At 38.0% G+C, this 21532-nt stretch overlaps 1 protein-coding gene across 3 annotated transcripts in view; it reads right to left on the reverse strand.

Moving 5' to 3' along the window:
* Positions 1-14130: 14130 nt before the first annotated feature.
* The window catches only part of Nprl3 (GATOR complex protein Nprl3), a 39212-nt gene continuing 31810 nt past the window's right edge, over positions 14131-21532 (reverse strand). For all 3 annotated transcript variants that reach the window (XM_083111187.1, XM_083111188.1, XM_083111186.1), the window contains exon 2: positions 14131-21028. In XM_083111187.1, the coding sequence (XP_082967313.1) occupies positions 19301-21022 (1722 nt within the window). In that variant the 5' untranslated portion in view covers positions 21023-21028 and the 3' untranslated portion in view covers positions 14131-19300. The remainder of the gene's footprint in view (positions 21029-21532) is intronic.

The raw sequence follows: 21532 nt of genomic DNA on the forward strand, positions 1-21532 counted from the left end.
ACTGTCAAAGTAATAATTTATGAGGGTTTGTATTGTGAGTGTCAGAATGTATTTGTTTTCACCCCTTCGTTACTTTCATCTAATCACAATTGAAATGACTTAAAATAAAAAATGACTTAAAATAAAACAAATCAACCAGAACTTACTCTTCCAAAAATGGAGTTTCGTTAGTTCATATCTCTTAGAAAGTTGAGGTGGTAGTTTCATTGGTACAGCGTTTCATTAGTGGATCAAGGCAGCTAATTCCGTGAACAATGACGTTGTTTTCCGAAAGTCTCAATTTGTCTCAGGCAATCAAATGTTAAAACAGACGCATCTTCTGTGGTGATAAAATTATACGTTTGGTGCGAGTTCTTTCTGTACATTTTTCCCCAATGGCATAACGCTGTTACATTATAATGAAGAGGTCATGTCTTGGACTCCCCCCTCTCCTGGTGGAAGCACAATGCACACTGGTTCGGACTACACGTTAAACTGTAGGTTTAGTCCCTATTAGCCCATCTGAGCATAAAAGTGGGCTTAAAAACAAACCAACAAAATCGTCTTCTGGATGCTTCGTGACATAACTTTTTTTCTTTACTTCAGCTGCATCTACAGATTCTGTCGACATTTTCGGCTGATTCGTGTGGCAAAATTTGTGTCGAAAGAAGATTTCTAAATATGATAAGCCAGTCATTAGCAATTGAATAATTCTGTAGCTTTTTCCATAACTAACTGGTTTATTAAAATGTATTCACTTCGGTATTGTAGTGATTATTGTGATTCGTTCTTATTAGTAGAACGAATATAAAGTTGATATTTCGCATATTGATATTTGAAGATGACATGTATCTAAAAATTGTAATGAAATAAAAAAGGACACTTCTGGAATTTCAATGCAGAGCTAATTAAAACTATATTATACTCTCTAGCATACTTAAACCCGAAGGTTTATGGCTGCAGAAACACAAGCCTTCCATCTGTTTCTATCCGGGGCAAGATCAATCCAATCTTTCCTATCCTTACCGATTTATTTTAGGTCCATCTCAACGTTATCCCTCCATCTTCGTCTTGGCCTTCCTATAGGTCTCTTACCATCAGGTTTCCCAACAAGAATTCTTTCCTCTTCCATTCGTGTCACATGGCCTGTCCATCTAATTCTTCTTGATTAAATTATTCTAATAATAATAATAATAATAATTAAAAAGTCGAAATAATTTATTGTGTTGCTGGAGAAGTAACGCTAAGATGGTGTTTTTATTTGTTTATTTGGAGATTATTTTAACCATACCCAGGCTGGTATTTATATACGTATGTGGAGACCAGAAGCTTACAGCACCAAGATCTCACTCCAATCCCCTCTACACAGTTTCAGTTATAACTTCTTGCCAAGTTACATGGTGTGGTTTGTTATTATATTTTTTTACCACATCCGAAGTACCTAATTTTTTCTTTATGTGGTACTTTTCAAAGCAGACTTCCCCAGTGAAAGCCCGGAGCTGCAGTCCTCAAGTTTACTCTAAATTCTGATCTAATCTTGATCACACCCTGCATTATTTTGAGCCTCCTAAGCCTACTAACTGCTTTTAATCATGGAAGTATTAATTTGATCACAGTTTTTGTTTCAATAGTTCTAGAAATTACTTTCACTTTCTAATGAGAAAATTGGCTTTATATGGGATGATAATACACGTATGTGAACATTTCTAGCATAGATAATATTCAGAAATAAAATGTACATGTTATGAACACCAGAATACACTTATTTATTGAATCATTCCTATATGCCCAAGTATATGTACTTATTGAATTTGATTGGGTGGGCAATCGGGTGGGCACAGGAATTTTTGGGTGGGCGCTTGCCCACCCGTGCCCACCCCTGTCGCCATCCCTGAGTTGGCCTGACCCATTTATCATTTAAAACCGAAAGTTATCCAAACAGATTGATTTTCGTTAGTTTTCGAAATTCATCCAATTTATTCGCTGGCCAAAAAATGGAAGCAATTTGAAGCTTCCCCATTTTCTTACGGAATTTTTGTCAAAAAATCTTCCACATCGACAGACTGTGGACATTATGGGTTAGTTTTGGTAGAACTTTCGTCATTCTTTCAAATGTATCCAATTTATTCACTGAATAAATGATTAGACAAAATGTGTTGTCCTGAGTGACCAATTTTCGTTGCCCACCTCAAACTTAGTCAGGACGTTAGTTCTCGCATAATTTTCGTTAGTTCTGCAAATACATAGAAACTTTTACGGAAATGCCTGGGTCGGGCCAACTTCACACTTTTACGACCCATACCCAACTTCGAACCGAAAACCATCCACATCGATTAATTTTCGTTAGTTTCCATTTGTTCTCATAACATTTTCGTAAGTTCTCAAAATTTATCCAATTTATTCGCCGAACAAATAATGGAGGCAATTTGCAGTTTCCCAATTTTCACCCTGAATTTTTATCAAAAAATGGTCCGTATTGGTAGACTGCACAGAGTATGAGCTGATTTCGATTAAACTTTTGTGATTTTATTAAATTTAGCCAATTTATTCACTGAATAAATGATTAGGCGAAATGTGTTGGCATGAGTGGCCAAATTTCGGGCTCCGTTACTTTGTAACACAATATTTTTGTATTATCAAAACCTCATTTGACAAATTTGATACTATTTTCGTACTACTCAGAAATACTAAAAATAATTTTTGTACAACTCAATTTACAGTCGTAAAAGAAAATTAATTTTTTGTGTTGCTGAGTAACGTCTGAACCTCATCACCGGTATTTTGCTTCTTATGTACAATTTTGTACCATTATTTAAAAATTTTATACCTGTCAGAAACAGCGAGAAAAAAGACTAAAAATTTTGTAACTTGCAACCACATAATTTTGTACCATCTCGAGTTGCTTTGTACAATATTATGCTCTCTTTGTATTAACTTTTAAAATTAAAATTTATACACTCCTACTGTGGAATAAGTGGATATCCGATTTTTATACAGTTGTTAAAAATCCCAAAAATATCTTTTGAAAATTGTATTCATTACTTAGAGGCAGTAATTAACAGAAAAAATTGCACAAAATATAATGAAATATGTGAGTTTTCTTTCTGCTTAATGTTTAAATAAAATCTCTTAAATTACGCGTAGTACTTTCTATTAAGCCTATCTTTGATTTTTGTACCGAAAGTCTCGAAAATATTCAAATTTAGGTTCTTTCACTCCGATGTACTAATTCGTGTGAATACATGGACAGAATGTTATTATATTGGTAATGTTCAGAGCTCTTTTAATCTTCAATAAAATTTCATGGACCAGTGCTTTGTAGCGAGTTCCTTTCCGATTTTTGTACCGGCACCAAAAACCCAGGAAATATTATTTTTATAATTCCTTCCTTGTTAAGACACTCAGAAGACAAGAAAATATGGACCAAATTATTATCGAATGTGTGAGGTTTTTATATGCTTAATGAAAACTCACATATTTCATAATATTTTGTGCAATTTTTTCCGTTAATTGCTGCCTCTAAGTAATAAATACAATTTTCAAAAAAATATTTTTGGGATTTTTAACAACTGTATAAAAATCGTATATCCAGTTTTTCCAAAGTAGGGGTATATAAGTTTTAATTTTAAAAATTAGTACAAAAAAAGCATAATATTGTACAAAGCAACTCGAGACGGTACAAAAATGTGGTTGCAAGTAACAAATTTTCCCGCACTTCTGGCTGTTTCTGATGGGCATAAAATTTTTAAATAATGGTACAAAATGGTACAAAAAAAGCACAATATGTGTGTAACTTAGGTGAAACCGGATATGAGGTTTAGACGTTACTCAGCAACCCAAAAAATGAATTTTTGTTTTACGACTGTACATTGAGTGGTACAAAAATTATTTTAGTATTTTTGAGTAGTACAAAATTTAGCATATGAGGTTTTGATGGTACAAAAATATGGGGTTACAAAGTAACGGAGACCGAAATTTGGCCAATCAGGCCAACACATTACGCCTAATCATTTATTCAGGGAAAAAATTGGATACATTTGATGAAGTGACGAAAGTTTTATCGAAATCGGCTCATACTCTGTACAGTCTACCAATACGGACCATTTATTGATAAATATTCCGTGTAGAAATTGGGAAACTGCAAATTGCCTCCATTATTTGTTCGGCGAATAAATTGGATAAATTTTGAGAACTAATGAAAATTTTATGAGAACTAACGGGAAGTAACGAAAATCAATTGATCTGGATGGTTTTCGGTTCGAAGTTGATTATGGGTCGTATTTCCTTAATAGTTTCTATGTATTTCAGGAAATAACGAAAATTTTGCAAGAAATATCGAGAACTAACGTCCTGGCTAGGTTTGAGGTGGGCAACGAAAATGGGTCAGGTCAACTTCACAGGGGTTGTGCCCATGCTCATGTTTCTAGCATTCCTAGTTTTTTTTTGTTGCAGTGATTTGTTGAAAATGGAGAAATTGGAGTATCGCAGGCAAAATATTGGCCAGCTAAAGGTTTTCTTATGTTTTTGAACAGGTGGAAGTCTGTGGGAGCCAGGTCCTGTGAAAAGGGCAAGAGGGGGGGGGGGGGGGGGGCGAGAGAAACAAGTTAGAATCCTCAGCCATAGCAATTCTGGTTAGCATGCTTGGCCTTGAATTTGAATTTAAAATTTTGGGAGCGTCAGCACTAAGGCTATTTTGCTCCAGTCACATTATACGGGGTCCAGCCCCTTACCATTACAAATAACAACTCTAACGTTGCATAACTAAAAAAAATTAAAATGTTCTGACTGCTGTTAAAAGCTGAGGCTGTAAAGCGGCACTCAGCACACATAAGGACAAAAGAACAGGACAATACAAACAAAATTATACTGGCCATGGGGCCAGTCGCCAGAGCCTCGTTAGTCTTCAGTCCAGGGTGTACTAACGTGGAAGTGAGGTTGACATTTGGGTGTACTACGTGGAAGGTCACCCCTTACACCCCAGCATGCTTGGCCTGTTTTCTCAGATTTGCACTCTGAGGTATGTCAGTAGGCCAGAGTAATTCCCTCTGGTAATGGTGTGACTCATTTCAAGGTAATCAATCAACACACCACCTTGGGAATTTTAAACTTGGCCACCTTCGGTGTGGGACATGATGCATGCTTCCATTGTTCTTTTCTTTCCAATTGATAGTGGTGGACTCAACACTCATCCATAACATTCAATCTATCAAGAAAAGTGTCCACACCTGCTCCAGACAGTTCCAAATTCTTCCTTGACATCTTGTGCCGAGTGTGCTTCTGCAAAGGAGTCAGATGACGTGGGACCTACGAAGCAAAAACTTTTGAGAAGCCAAGCTCTTTCTTCAAAATGCAATTGGCTCGCTCCTGTGAGATGCCCGACCTGTCTGCTACTTGACATGTTGACAATCAGCGATCTTGCATGAGCATGTCCAGAACAAGCAGGCCCAGATTTCCCAATAGACCCGGGCCTAGAGCGGCACTTTGGTAGGGGCAGCACGGCACGATTGTTTGTTTTAAATTTATAAGGAATATCTAATTCTCGGATTGCCTCTATTCTTCTCCGGACACACAAATGCAATGGCTTGATGTACAGGGTGTTTCATAAAGTTTGCAGGTTTTAATCGCGTCATTTTTTTTGTTTGAAGGTTGGCAACACTGTTTTTATCATTTTCGTTCTCTCTTATCATTCCGATTATTAATTGAGCAATATTTTTTTTTCAGATGTTCAGTTGAGTTGCCATGGACCGGTTCACTACCAAGCAATGCGTCGTTATTTTGAAGAAACATTACAGAAACGGAGAGTGTCCTGCTCTGAATGAACTGGAAACCGTGAATATGCGATTTCCCGTACTTTTCTATTGTTGTCAGGGTGCAAGGAATAAACATCCGTTAAGCAAACAATGCATAGCTACCGCATAGTTGACAGCTTATGAACTGTCTCTGCATAGTACTCCTCGTTTCTGTAATGTGTTTTCAAAATAACGACGCGTTGCTTGATAGTAAATCGCTTCATGGCAAGTCAACTGGAAAAAAAACAAAAAAAAAAAAACAAACAATTGCTCCATTATTAATCGGAATAATAAGAGATAACGAAAATTATAAAACAGTGTTGCCAATCTTCAAACAAGAAAATGACAAGCGATTTAAAACCTGCACACTTTATGAAACATCCTTTAGTTGTATTGTAAATATAAGTTAACAAAGAATATTTCTTAAGAGAGATAGGCTAGCAGGGCTCAGAACTAGTTTACTAATTTGTTGTTTTAATTACCGATGTTCTTTCATGCCAAATATATCCCAGCAAGGAGTTGTATGCTACTTTACGTTTTGGCACACACAGATGTGTTACATAGAAATTTATATGTAGTACATCTCCTATGCCTGCCTAAATGCATGGTTACAATATTCTAATTACAACTACAATACTATACAACCCATGGTGCATGACATTACATTGTTATTGTACATTAAAAAAAACAAAAAGACAGCATGCACTGAAATTATTTTATTTCACTTAATACAACAATAAATACTGTCAAACAAAAAATTATCGATAATAATGTGTTGTGACATATATTTCTTAACAGGTAACGATAATTCTACATATATTATATTGAAATTGACAACAGTGCTCATACAAAAAGAAATATGAAATATAATGTTTTCTGTTATAACGTACAAAGGCAATTTTATAAAAATAAGTAATATATTCTATCGTACACTGCTAATTACACATTATGGTACAAACACAGGAATAATGAATTAAAAATCTAGGTACACAGAAACAATCCTTGTATGTTAACGAAACAAAGGAATGTTAAAAACTGGCAAGCTACTCTCTGATAACAAATTGGCTCTCTATTATCACTTCATTCCATAGTGTATCTAACTGAACTACTCTCAGCTTCTTGATATCAAATGATTTGCATTATTGCTTTGCATAAATATTTTAAATCGATGGTTCCAAAAAGCACAGTTGCTTTATTAGTTCAAAACAAACATTAAAGACTAGAATATAAATTAAGAGAAATATCCAAGAAATGCTGTTGAGTGGTAATAAATATTACGCACAAACACTTCAACATTTGCAAATAAAATCAGGATAAAATGGTAGACTCATTGAAAAGTTTAGATGAATATATCCACAATTACAACAATGAACATTCAATTCAAATTTTCCCCAGATAAATTTTCACCATATAGAGATACAACTCATTCTTTTTCAAATCTTCACATTAAGATGTTGAAATTACAGCAAATGTACAGATATTTGTTAAAAGATGCATGCCCAAACTTTAATATGTATTTAGTTTTGAGTGGCAAATGTACATTTCAAAACTAGGAAAAAAACTTAACTAAAGGAGTTTATAATACAGCCACATATTTATGGCGAATAAAAGATAAAGATTTTGGTACAAAAACAGCACATTTCGGGATCAAAAGTGGTATATAAAATGCCATTTCAATGTTAGAATGGTGAATAAAACCATAAATTTGATTTAAAAAATACCGCTTCTCAAACATTTACAACAAAATTAATCAATTTTCCATGATTTGCATAACTCACATAATTCCAATTTCAAATAATGTCGCATCGGTAAATAAACTCAAAATTTCATGTTTAAGAGTTTAATTTGCATTTTGCAGTTCATTTTGCATTATTTCACGACAAAACATGGTAGGAAAATGCACCTCACACCTTACAGAAACATGAAAAATAAACATTACAGTGTGTTATTTCACATGTCGAGTTTGTCAAAAATGAAATAATAATTTCTAATAATTATGTATAAGAATGACACTGATTAATTATATTTCTGGTAAAAAATAGTAGTAAAGTTCTCCCCTGTGCATAGTTTAATGCCTAAAAAGCATAGAACGGGCATGGATGTATGGTTGAACACATTCTTGTTTGTGAAGATGGTGTGATTAGTACCATACTCTGGCTTCCTTTACACACACTACCTCACCTCAGGAATAGAACCTGGAATACCTCACCTCAGGAATAGAACCTGGAGTGTGTCTGATGCCCTATTGCCTGGATCACCATGGCTCATGATTGATTGATTTGGTGTTTTAAGTCTACTTTATGCACAGTAAGGCTAATCGGGACTCGATCTACAGTTTAAATTGGGATCCAAACCACTATGTGCCTCCACCAGGTATCAAACCCGGGACCCCTTGATTACAACGACGCTACCAACCATTGTTCATGTTTTGTTTCTTATATCATGTGGAACTACATTAAAACACTGAATTGTATATAAAATTGTTTTACTGCAAATTATTGTGCCACAAAGTGGGAACAATTATTTTGTAATTGTGGCTTTGTGTATCAGGCTTTGTTTTTAACTCTTTCACTGCTGAAACTGCAGATTTCCAGATTCCATAGCGTAATCAATCGATTCTATCTTATTGAAAATATTAACTTAGAATTTTTGGATTTTGCAAGCACCTCTTAGGAACTGAATGGAATTATATTTAAGCTGGTTCCTATCCTTCAGTGGCATCTATATCTGACATCCACGTCTGTGTGTGTATCGTCATGCAGCAGGGGGCAGCATTACTTGGAACTGAAAATCAGTCGATTCATGTAAGCAGCAATGATTAAAGCTGCACGTGCACCTTTGTGATAATTATTTCTTTTAGTGTTATACATCCATCTTATGTATCCAGTTATTTTACTCCAAAAAATATAAGCATTTAGCACACTGCATTTACTTGCATTTGCCACATTCACAGCTCGGTAAACAGTTGCAATATCTCCTACAGATAGTAAAGGGTGATCCATAAAGAACGCCGGATTTGAAAAGGATGCCATATTTTTTTTGTTTGGTTGGCAGCATTGTTGGTGCGATTGTTGTTATCAGTTATCATTGAGGTTTTGTGTTGAGAAGCGTTTCAGTTGTTCTACTGTTTGTGTGTGTTGCTAATGCCATGGAAAGGTACAGCAAGAAACAGCGAGTTTTGATTGTCAAAACGCACTACAAGAATGGTGAAAGTTTCGCGGTGACTGTTTGGAAACTCCGTACGATACTTGGCCATCTTCATGCACCGAACGAATCAACTGTTCGTAGGTTGATCAAGAAATTTGAAGAAACTGGATCAACAGAAGACATCAAAAGCCCTGGACGCCCTCGAAGTCGCCGGAGTGAAGCAAACGTTGCTGTTGTGTGTGATTCTGTTGCTGTGAGTCCTGGAAAATCGTATCGCCATCGTGCTCAAGAACTGCATATGGCACCAACAACAATGCAAAGATTCTTGACGAAAGATCACTTGCACGCGTACAAAGTGCAGTTAACGCAGGAGCTGAAACCAGCGGACCATGGAAAACGACGGCAATTTGTTGACTGGATTCTTGAAAGGGAACGAGAGAACGAGGGTTTCGCAAAGCGCATCATTTTCAGCGATGAAGCTCATTTTCATTTAAACGGGTTCGTAAACAAGATGAATTGCCGAATATGGGGATCTGAGAACCCAAGAGTGATTCAGGAAAAGGAAATGCATCCTCAGAGAGTTACGGTTTGATGTGGGATTTGGAGTGGGGGTTTGGTCGGTCCTTACTTTTTTGAAGACGAAGAAGGAAATGCTCTGACAGTGAATGGAATTCGTTACCGTGCAATGCTAACTGATTTTCTTTGGCCTCGTTTGGATCAAATGAACATCGAAAATGTATGGTTCCAACAACTTGCCACACTCCAGAAGAAACAATAATCTGCTGCGTGAGAAGTTCCCGGACAGAATAATCTCGTTGCGGGGAGACCAAACCTTCCCACCTCGATCTTGTGACTTGACACAATGTGACTTTTTCTTGTGGCGGTACACCAAGTCACAAGTTTACCAGAATAAACCCCGAAATTTGTTGGAACTTAAGCAAGAAATTCGACGTGTCCTCAACACACTTGATGGGGAAATGTGTGATCGGCTCATGGTGAATTTCATGGACCGAGTGATTGCTTGTAGGGCTAGTAGGGGGGGGGGGGGTCATATGCCTGATATTGTTTTCCATGTTTAAACCTTAATATCTCCTGAAGAGAATGGTATGTGTTTTGTGCTTTCTTTCCAAAAATAAATTTCATTTATAGCAACTTCAAATACGGCGTTCTTTATGGATCACCCTTTATAATGTAAATACGGTACAAGCTCTTTAGTTTGAGTTTTCAGTCCGCTTTATGCACATCTAGTTGGTTGGGTGTTTGACTGCTACGCGGGAGACCCAAGTTCAATTCCCACGACAAGTGATCTAATGTCTGAATATTTCCAGCCTTGTCCCTGCATAAAGTGGCTCTTCGGCTCACCCAGCCTCAAATAAATGGGTACCTGGGAGTAAAGGTGTCCAGAGCATGGTGCTGATCACATCACTTCCAAAATAACAGAGATTACGAATGTGTGGGACCCTACCCCCACATCCCCCTCTATTATTGCCCCGTGGCATGGTGCAAAGTGCACGGGGACCTTTACCTTGTGCACAGATAGGTACTGGGCCAACAGTTTGAAGTGGGATGCAATCCACTACGTGCCTTCAACAGATCCTAGGGCCCCTGGATTACAAGGTGATTCACCACTATAATATTGGGGAAGCCGTAATCACTTAATCTCTTTCTACTATAATTAAAGCACTAGCAAAACAGAAACTCTGTTTTTTCCACAAACATCCTGATCCTTGTGGAGTAAAATACATGGGCAGATAGGTTACATCTTACTGCAAGGTTTGTCCTCATTATAAACTTCTCATTCTTATTTCATTAGATCTATCCTCGTTGATTGCATTTTATCTGGGATTGCAATTTGAAGTTATTTTTTGAAGTATATGAATGCTCACTTTATAAAAGCAAACATATTTCACAGGAATTACTTTTTTAAATACCAATTTTAATGTTGCTATCATGTACCCTTAGGCCTTATCTATTGAAATTATGCTTTATTGCACTGTTAAAAGTTAAAATTATCCAACATTCAACCAACTAGATTTTTGTTAAAAGTGCTCTACTTGCAATCGTTGAAATAGTTCAGTTAGACTGATGGCACACAATTTGTTTTCCTATTAAACTTTCACAGTGGAGGAAATTGTGAGAAACACCATGCATTCATTACTTACTATAGTGACCACAATGATAGACTCATCCTTACTAGGTACATCCCAAAATTTATTTTATTTTTCTGTCTGTTATACTGTACTAATACAGAATTCTATGCAATGTTCACCAGTGGCGTAGCATGGACATTTCAGGTGGGAACGCCAAGTCCGAAGGAAGAGTCGGCCCTTTCTTGCTTAATAATTTACTTATGGTATTAGTCGCCACAGGTATTATTTGCCTGAAGTAAGCTGGGTTTTCAATAAAACATCATCATTGCATGTTTTAGCTAGAAAATTAGATGCTTCACTATGCCACAGATGTTTTGAACTCTGGTGTTCTATACCTTTTTTAATACCTTTCTGCATGACGCAAGTCATTAAAAACCTACCTGAATCACAAGCGCCTCTGCACAACAGTAGACGTCATTGTTGTGGGCGATCCAACTACTGATTGATTTGGTTTATTTTACTTCGCTTTTCTACCACTTTTGGTTAATTGCGAATATGAATATGAGTGATGATATTGATGAAGGGACACTGACAAAGAACACCCGTGCTCACGCCGGGATTCGAACCAGGGACCTCTGTCGTCTCGGCGCACTGTGAAAAGCAGAGCAGATGATCCAAATATCGTACACTCTACTGACGTAACAGTGCCGATTGGTAATTCAGACCACTGTTTATTACATCTTGAGAATGCTGATAAACATTTTAAAATAATTTTCCCCAGAGACCATTCGATGTTAAGAGTTTTCAAATCAATGCTAAACATTTCCATTCACACAATATTAAGTAGTTAGATAATAACGAAAAAATACAATAAAAAAAATAGTTTTGCGGGTTAAGTGGTAGAGCAGCCACAGGCTCAATTTCTATCACGAGGACTTCACCAACTTATTTGACAAAAACTGTGTTGATCTTTTAGTTTCTATTGCACATCGCTGTTCGTGCGATAAATTGTACAATGCAGTGGCCATTAAGAAGCAGTATATTTGAGATTGGTAAAGTTACGTCAGTCAATATTGCGTATTGTAGCATCACATAACACGAGTGGCATGAGCGCGAAGAGCGAAGAACCAGGTAGGAATTCTGCCGCTGTCGTCTGCTTCAGAAGGCACGAGTAGATCACGGTAGACCTCTCGTACGCTGGCGTAAGAGAGACCATTTACGCGCGTGCTGTAGAAATCGAAGCTTTCCCTCCAGAAAGGCAGCAAGGAATATAGAGTCCTGTACGCCGAACCTGCTCGGCGTCCGGCCGGGAAAGGCATTGAAAAGAGATGCTAGAACGAGCGTTGAGAGTGGAGCGTTGCAAGCGGATCGCGAAAAATAGCCATTATAATGCCATGAAGGTCAAACATATATGAAATTAGTCACGTTTTACTTTATAATCACAGCAATTAAGCATTTTTGAAATTTTAAATCTGGGAACGCCGGGCGTACGGGCATACTATAACGCTACGCCACTGATGTTCACAAAGATTTTCACAAGTATAGAGGTTCGGTCAATTACTTGTTTTCTTGTGATGATGCAATGACAGTAGAAAATGAAATTTTCCAAGAAATTAATACAGAAATAAATCTATGCACCAGTGTTGCACTATCCATATGCGAAAAGAGGATTAGACAACTACTGAACACATGAAATCACACACACAAATGCACATTTTGTGATGTCAAATGCATTCTCCTTCATAAATAATAAAATTCATTTACAGTTTCTGTCTTCAGGTAAATGAAACTACTGATGTAAACTCATTATACGTAAGATGAAATATAAACTTTGGCCTATGTCTCAAATGTGCAATATCAATAATTTTGTTTCACTACTTTACAATATCAACACAAAAAGTACACAAATTATAGTTTGAAACTAAATTATATTTTAATTTCTAGTTAACGTTTTAAATCAACACAAGATATACAATCACAATGTTCATCCACAGCTGTAACAATTTAGTTAATGGTTCAATTTTTGCTTTGTAAATTGAAGGTAATAAAAGTTTATACAAGTTTATGCTTTAAGTCCATGCTATGCACAGATAGGCTAATTGGACTGGACCTACAGTTTAAAGTGGGATCCGAACCACCATGTGTCCCCACTGGGTATCAAACGCAGGACCCCTTGATACAAGGCAACAACATTACTACAGTGCGTCCATTTTGATCTTCAGCCGAGAGATCGGGAGAAGCGTGGCGGGCGGCGCTGGCGGAGATGCCGACATTTGCGGTCTGTAAAGCCCGCTTATTTTTATGGACATATGCAGACATTTATATAAATATTGCAAAACGAGCACTAACCTGTGTTATAATTTATCATCTGTAATTCATCCAAGTTCTGCCCTTACATACACAAAAAATACGCTTTAGAAACGATGTTAAAAGCCACAGATAATAAAACATTTTAATCATAGTTTTGACCATTAACGTCCTGCTTAAGTTTATATCCTTGAAAGAGTTTTGTGCCGATGGGGATCGTTTGGAGGTTTCGAATGTGCAACACTGTATCAAGATTACGCTGTAGACGAAACCGTTAAAAGTCAATGGTGTTCGTGAGCTTCCTTGCAATCCGAAATCTCCGAGCTCGAGTTTTTTGTTCCTTTGCAACAGAGCTGTGAATATAGTGGCGAGCAGATGTAAACCAAGAGCGTGTTAATTTCGTACTGTGCGTAAGAGTGTTATTCTTGGTTACTTGCCGTTACTTGTTTGTGTAATTGCAGTGTGTATGTGTGTTGTGTCAGTGAGAGGATTGGAATGCCAGCTGCAAGATTCACGTTACGGGGGGGGGGGGGGGGGGGGCTGATAAATTCTCGGCCTGACCCAGAAGGTCTTTAGCTACAGGCACGAAAGTTTCAGGCTATTAAACATATTCTCCCCGAAAGTCTACACACTTGGCACTTGGTGGATATCAGTTTGAACAACTCTTATAACACAAGTTAGTGCTCGTTTTGCAATATTTATATAAATGTCTGCATATGTCCATAAAAATAAGCGGGCATTACAGGCCGCAAACGTCGGCATCTCCGTCAGCACCGCCCGCCACGCTTCTCCCGATCTCTCGGCTGAAGATAGAAATGGATGCACAGTACTATGCCATCGGAGAGGGCTGAAGGTAATAAAGATGGAATCCTACTGTGCTAAGATTTTAAATTATAAATAACCTTTTGAAGAAATGATATGCGTAGCCAAATGGTTAGCACTCTCGTCTTTGGTGTGAGGGGCCACTGGGTTTGATTCCCATGTAGAGTCAGTTTGTCATTGATCCAGCGACGTGCAGAAAATTGGGGAGCTACTTGAAAGAAGAAGTAGCAGCTCTGGTCTTGAAAGCCAGAAAACTGTAGGGATTGAACTTTGCTGTGTGGTTTTTACGCACACAGCTGGAAATTGGAAAGTATGTATGTAAAAGTGTATTTCTTTGTACATGCTCTGGCCTAGGTTGCTTTGTTGCCCGGTAGTCGGGGAAGCCAATGGTTGGTTTCCCTCAACGGCTTCCCTGTTTTAAAGGTAACAATAGGACCTTGCCTCGGTGGTTTGGGGAGGGTCGTTTGTCGGAGGTATAAATACCGGTTCCGACTTGTTACGGTCTCTCTTATGCTCTCAGATTTTCAGGCTCACATATCCCAGAAAGTGGCCATCTCTCAATGGATTGACAGTTTTTTGGATGCAGCGATACACACAGAGCGTAAGCGCTGTAACTATGCGTAGGGACCTCTGCGTGATAAACTGCAGGGGCAGGTTAGCACTATGGTAAATAGTGCGCTCGTAGGGTGAAGTCTTTATAAGTGCAAATCTCTGTGTTATGGGGTAAAAGGCAACCGGGAGCAGTTGATATTGGATTTATGAAAATATGTATATACGGCGAAGGGTAGAAGTGTAAATAAATGTTGTACATAAAGAGAGATCTCCGTGAGACGTTATTTTTGTCAACAGAATGGGGGCTCGTCAAAACATACTAGAAGCTTGTTGTCGTATACAGTATTGAATATGTTGAATTCAAGTGGCTCTTAGAGCTGTTGCACCATGGGGTTTTTAATTCTCTTTTTGGAGAGAAGATTGAATCTAAATTAAAATATACAGTATTGCACAAAGTAAAGGGTCTACCAATTTGAAAGTCAGAACTTTGAAAGAGTGTTGTGGCAACAATGACTGGAATGACGAGATGGAACTGTGACATCTGTGTGCAGTAGTCTGTGGCAAGTTATCATGGAGATATACACAATGCAACAACACATAGAAATTATTTGAATTTATTATCAAAAATCGTGTTCAGTTCGACAGACATTTCGTGCATTGAGAGGAATTTATGGTCAACATAATCGACCGACAGAACAAACAAAACTGTAGGATTTGGACAGATGAAAATCTGCAAGTGATTCTGGACGTACCCCTTCATCCTAAGAAAGTGACTGTGTGGTGTGGTTTTTGGGCCAAGGGCGTGATTGGGCCTTATTTTTTTTTATGACCAACATGGAAATCACGTGACTGTCAATGAGGAGCGATACAGAAATATGGTGGTACAGTTTTTGTGGCCTAAACTGGCAAATCTGGACATCAACAAGGTGTTTTTCTAATAGGACGGTGCAACTTGCCACACAGCCTACCAAACAATGGAATTATTGCAGGAAAAGTTCCCCGGACGAGTTCTGTCCAGAAAAGGTGATGGCCACCAAGATCATGTGGCCTAACCCCCCTGGATTATTTTCTATGGGTTATGTCAAAGCTAAGGTCTATGAGACTAAGCATGAACAGTTCGTGACCTGAAACGGAACACTGAGGCTATACCACTCAATATGTGTGCAGACGTACTGGAAAATTGGACATTCAGAATCCATTCCACCCACCAAAGCAGAGGAGGACATTTGAACGATATATTGTTCAAAACATAATGCCATTGTTTGCTCTTCAAAATAATAAAAGATATATGTCATTATCACTTGTGGTTCTTATTCTATCTAATTTTAAAGATCTGACATTCAAATTGGTAGACCCTACATAATACAATGTAAATTGATGAAATTTTGTAAATCATTTTATGACATCAGTCATGCACTAATCACAAAAGACTTTTTCAGGATACAGCATATGATTTGTTCATACTTTTGTGACAAAGTTGCCGTCAAACCATTTTAAGGTATTAGTGAATTCTATATTCGCTTGAAGATATGGTGCTTACACATTTAGAAATAATTTTTGCTCAGTGTTTAATATGTGCATTTTAAAATTGACATTTCATTGTTTCACATTTTAGTGATTCATTACTTTACCGCCATTATGTCATTGTGCACATTGAACTAAAAATGTCGCTTTCTGCTCTTTAGTGAAGATCACGGTTGATGTTGACTATGGATTGCATATGGGAAGCTATGTGTATCAGTTACTCTGTGAAAGGAATGAAGTATTGCTTATGGGAAGCTATGTGTATCAGTTACTCTGTAAAAGGAATGAAGTGTTGCTAAGTGCCATGAAATCCCAGACAATTACACACGAACATACCAGAGTATAATACATTTATAATTAGAAATTTGGACACTGGCATGATCAATCTTAATTTTTATACAAAATTTCATTAAAAAAAACATTCATCATAATTTATATATACACATGGTGGGGGAATCATAAAGTTTTAAATTATCACCATGAAGTTATTGAGCTCTCCGAACGTAATTCGAGCTACTGATTCTTATGTGCATGATGTAGAATACAGCTAGTTTCATTCCAACAGCCAGCAGATGTCAGCAAATAGCATGATGGACTAATTTGAAGTGCACAGTGTTATTAAGTTACTCTATTTGAAGGGTAACAGCACGTGCTATTTCCATGGTGAAAATGTTGCTGTTTAAGGTAGTTTCCATCATCTGACACTATACTGAGGTGGAAAAGGAACCTTTAAACTGAACACATGTCCCTCACAGATTAGTCTCGATCTAGGAGACCATCAATCACAGATGGTGATTAAACTGGAGACTCTTGTCCTTGAAGACAGATGAATTACCATTGTAGTTGTCATGAATGAAGTTGGTTTTAGTTATAGGAGTGTATGGAAAATTATGCATGAGCAAGTGTACATTGATTGAGTTGGTGTTTTAAGTCCACTTTATGCACAGTAAGGCTAATCGGGACTGGACCTACAGTTTAAAGTGGGATCCGAACAACTATGTGCCTCCACCGGGATCCCTTGATTACAATGTGACGACATTACCACTGCGCTATCGGGGAGGCGAGTAACTGTAGTTGTCTAATGTGTTATCACGATGGGTTCACCACTTGCTGACCCCATGTCGGCAGCAAACTCGATGTGAACTTTTTCAGCAGATGCTCACTCTTTTGGAGCAGGATGAAGATAATTTTTTTGCACCTCTCTTAACTATGGATGAACGCTGGGTCTAGCTGCAAGACCCGGAGACCAAAGAAATGAGAAAACACTCCTCCTTCCCCATCCCAAAGAAGGTAAGGTGCAGAAATCTGCAGGGAAGGTCATGCTGTCAGTTTTTTTGGGATTGTTGTGGCCATAATCCTAGCAGATCACTTTCCAATGTATCAGACTAGCACCAGCGCTTATTACTGCACCCTTCTGCAGAAATCACAAGATAAGGTGGAAGAAAAACACTGTGGTATGATCAGCAAGGGCATTCATCCCCTAGCTAGCAATGCACTTGCCCATTCTGCCCAAGCATCCACTGTAGAAGCTGACAGTGTGGCTTCAAAATTTTGCTCCATCCCTTCTCCTTGCCTGATCTCACACTAAGTGACTTCTTGCTCTTCCTAGAGATGAAGAAGCCACTTTGGAATCAACAATTTGATGTCATTATGAAAGTGAAATAGTGGTTTTCGAGGCAATTGCAAGACATTTAAAATTATGTTCAGCAGGTCAAGAAACGCTGGCAGAAATGCATGGTTCTACAGGGCAACTATGTGGAGAAGACTAAAGCTCAACATAGCATGTTTAACTTTCCGTATCATTCTGCTCACAGTGATAATTAAAACTTTACTATACCCCCTTAATTTATTGTTACTACTGGTCTGAAGAATTAATTTTTGTTGTATAAACACTATTTTTACAGCACAAAATGTATCTTGTCTTGCATGAATGCATCAAATTAGATGGCAAAACTAGACAAATATGGAAATGCACGAGAAAAATCAATGAATAGTTAAATCGCATTCAGCACATACTTTTTAATTTCTCCCTACATTTAATTATTAATTGATTTGTGTGACACTCACCTACAGCAATCCAAGAGGTATGTTCGACGAATGGGGAGAAAATCAGGATGTCAACACAGGTCATGCCAATTATATTTTTCCTATGCACTTAATAATCTGAGCAATTTGTAAGTGTTTTAAATTATGCATATTATATGCCAAGTTTCTTAGCTTTCAAACATGCATATAATTACAAATATCTATACCCTTAATCTATTGTAAATAAAATGGTGGCAATACTTTCAGAACAGTATGTAGTATACATAATGAGAAAAAGTCACTCTGCTGCTCTGAATATGTACCAAACCTGCAAAGTAGTTATGAAGCTACAAAAAGCAGAAGAACTTTAGGTAAAAACAGAGAAAAATTAAGTATGCTTTAATGCTGGATCATAAGAACGCAATGGAAGTTACATAGAAAGAAGCCAGTGATGTCAAATGGGAAGAAGAGGATTCTGACTAAGGTATCTTGTTTATGACAAACTAGTTAATTTCTATTTGTGTCGTTCACAAGTGCATAGGGACTTTTTGTGATCATCTCATTTAATATACATCTTGACAGTATCCAACACTAATTATGCCATGTAAGCAAGGGAAAGAAGCAAGAAGCAATTTTTATCATAACAGACAAAAAAATCATTCTTTCTTGAAATATACGATGTTCAAAAGACAAAAAAGTATTCACTTCAGTATAGAACATGAAGAACTATAAGTGAAAAATTTCTTGAAATAACAGATGGAAAGATGGAGCAGGTAGAAATGAATTTATTTTGAGTTACTTCTTATCTCATTCTCCTTGATCTCAATGTTACTAATTACTTTTTTCTTCTGAGCAATGTACTTCAAGCCTAAGACATGTATACCTACACATACTATTTCACATTTGAAAAAAAAAATTGGAAGTTCAAAATTTATACTTCACTTACTCACACTTTTGGAGATTTATATGCATTACCAGAAATCCTGAATCCTATTTGAGATATATGTGAGGCATGTGATAAAACAGAATGAATATAAATAAAAAATATTCTACATACAATAAACATCAGGTCCAAGAATATGAGTAGAACATGGCAATTGCTGGATCTTCTGTTTCACAAGCTATGAGCACATCTCGAAATTTATCAAGAAGCTGAAGTAACTGTGATCGCCTCACGTTTTCAAAGTACATGATCTCCTCCAAGTGGTGCATCCCATGGAAGTGAGGGCACAGCCGTACAAAAAGGCGAAGATCCTCAGGGTTACTTGCAGCTGGAATTCTTACGATAGCTGCCTTTTCTTCGTCACTGAAGTCTGCCAACAGTTCTTCTTGGATGCTCTTCTCTATAAAATTATCATCCGTTGACACGTTGACCTTAGAATTGCTGGGACTCGAGACTACTTCGTCACTGATGTTGGAGCTTATGTCACTCTCACTGGGAACTCGTCCGATACTCAAGCTCAAGTCTTCCGGGGTGCTGTGGTAGCTGTCTCTCGTGTGGCTGTCCGACTGGTGGGGTCTCGGTCCTTTTGACGTTGGCATAAAATACACGTATTTATGTAGCTGCATGAGAAGCTGATGCTTTAACATCCACGCGACCATTTGAACTAATTGTGCTTGCTGTTGTGGATGCGTCAGTGGGTTTACTTTATCACTCAGCGACATCGGGAGGGAAAAGTCGCTCATCACCTGCAAAAGACACATCCCAGGGAACTGCTCCGAGAACCTTTCCACCAGCGGAGAATTCACATGCGTGGGGGCATCAGGAGCAACCACGTACACGTTACTTTCACACAAGGGGTAGATGACAGTTGCCTTTGCCCAGTACACAAGGTGACCGGTAAGCTGAAAAACCTGAGACAGCGTTAAATCGGAATCAGCAGACAAACTCTGGAGGCTTTTCAGGGGACTGTACTTCTTGATCAAACGAACCAAGGCAGGTGATGCGTCCGCTGGGAGACTGTCAAGTAGTTCATGTTCGTCAACCAACAAGAGAAGCCCATGATAGGGTCGCAGGGATTGCAAACACTTCTTTATGGTGTCTGGTTCCACCATGAAATTTCTGTTGTGAAACCTGTGGACTTTCTGAGGCAAGCAGAAACTCACCTCAATCCACTTGTTAATCTTTACGCTAATCATCCCTGAGCGACCTAAATCATCGTAAACTGTTTTTAAGTCTTGGGCTAGAGAGCTTCGTTTCAGTATCAAGTCAAATGGGGATTCCAAATCTTCGTCGTCTGTCTGTGCTGCATTATCATCGTGAGCTGTCACCATTATCTTTGTTTGCTGACTAAAGTAACCGCATCTTCGTTCTTCATGCCGAAGAGCTATACCTAGTCTCTTACTAAGGTCATAGAAACATTTCACTATGGAATGACTAGCCGTGGCCTGGAGAGCAAATACGATATTCACTAAAATGCTAGATGGACTGTCTTGCTTACCAGTGGTGGAACTTACACCTGACTGAAGTTGGGTTGGGTGTCCTACAAATCGAACATCATTCACTTTGAGCTCAAACTTTCTCCCACACAACTCTTGCTTAACAGCAAACAAAGTGGAAAGCACTTTATCTAAAAACCCAGTAAGGTGACCATTTTGAATATTAGACGTTTGGGGAGGTGGTGTCTGCAGCAGATCTTCAGTGACTGTTAAAGCATACGGGTTTTTCCTCCAACTGTGGTGACCACCCTCGGTTCTCGCATCTGTGGCATAGGGGTATCTGAACAACAACCGGTCTCCTTTGCTGTCACTTTTAACGAGAATAACACTTAATGGGTTGACTTCCATGGTTACCTGAAAAAATATGTGCATGACGTTGTGAAATATCACTTGCAATCAATCAATAAAAAAAGCAATAGTTCATAATTCACAAGATTGAATTTGAACCTAATATTCCAAACCTTCGAATTAAATAAATCCACCAAAGGCTGAAAGTAAATAATGTTATTCTCTCATCCATTTTAACTTGGCGGATGGGGGATGAGGGAGAATGATATGAGGGGTTCAGAGCACAGGTGGTGTAACTCCACTTTCCATGTACAACTTGGAACTTTGAAGTATTGTACTATCAGCATTTCAGTGCTAGAAGTAAGTGTCTCCTAAGTTTGAAATTCTTGCTCATAGAGACACCACTATGTTTGTGCTCCAACAGCTGAACCTAGTAAAAAAGAGAAAGAAAAAAGTAAAGTGCTCCCCTGCACATACCACAATGTCATGAAGGGGTGTGGCGTTAGGGCTCCACACAGATCACGGCTGAAGGTGGGGGTGAGGTGATCAGTACCATGCCCCTGGCTGCCT

The sequence above is a fragment of the Lepisma saccharinum genome, chromosome 25 (genome assembly GCF_977018435.1).
Source record: "Lepisma saccharinum chromosome 25, izLepSacc3.1, whole genome shotgun sequence".
In the NCBI taxonomy this organism is placed as follows: Eukaryota; Metazoa; Arthropoda; class Insecta; order Zygentoma; family Lepismatidae; genus Lepisma; species Lepisma saccharinum.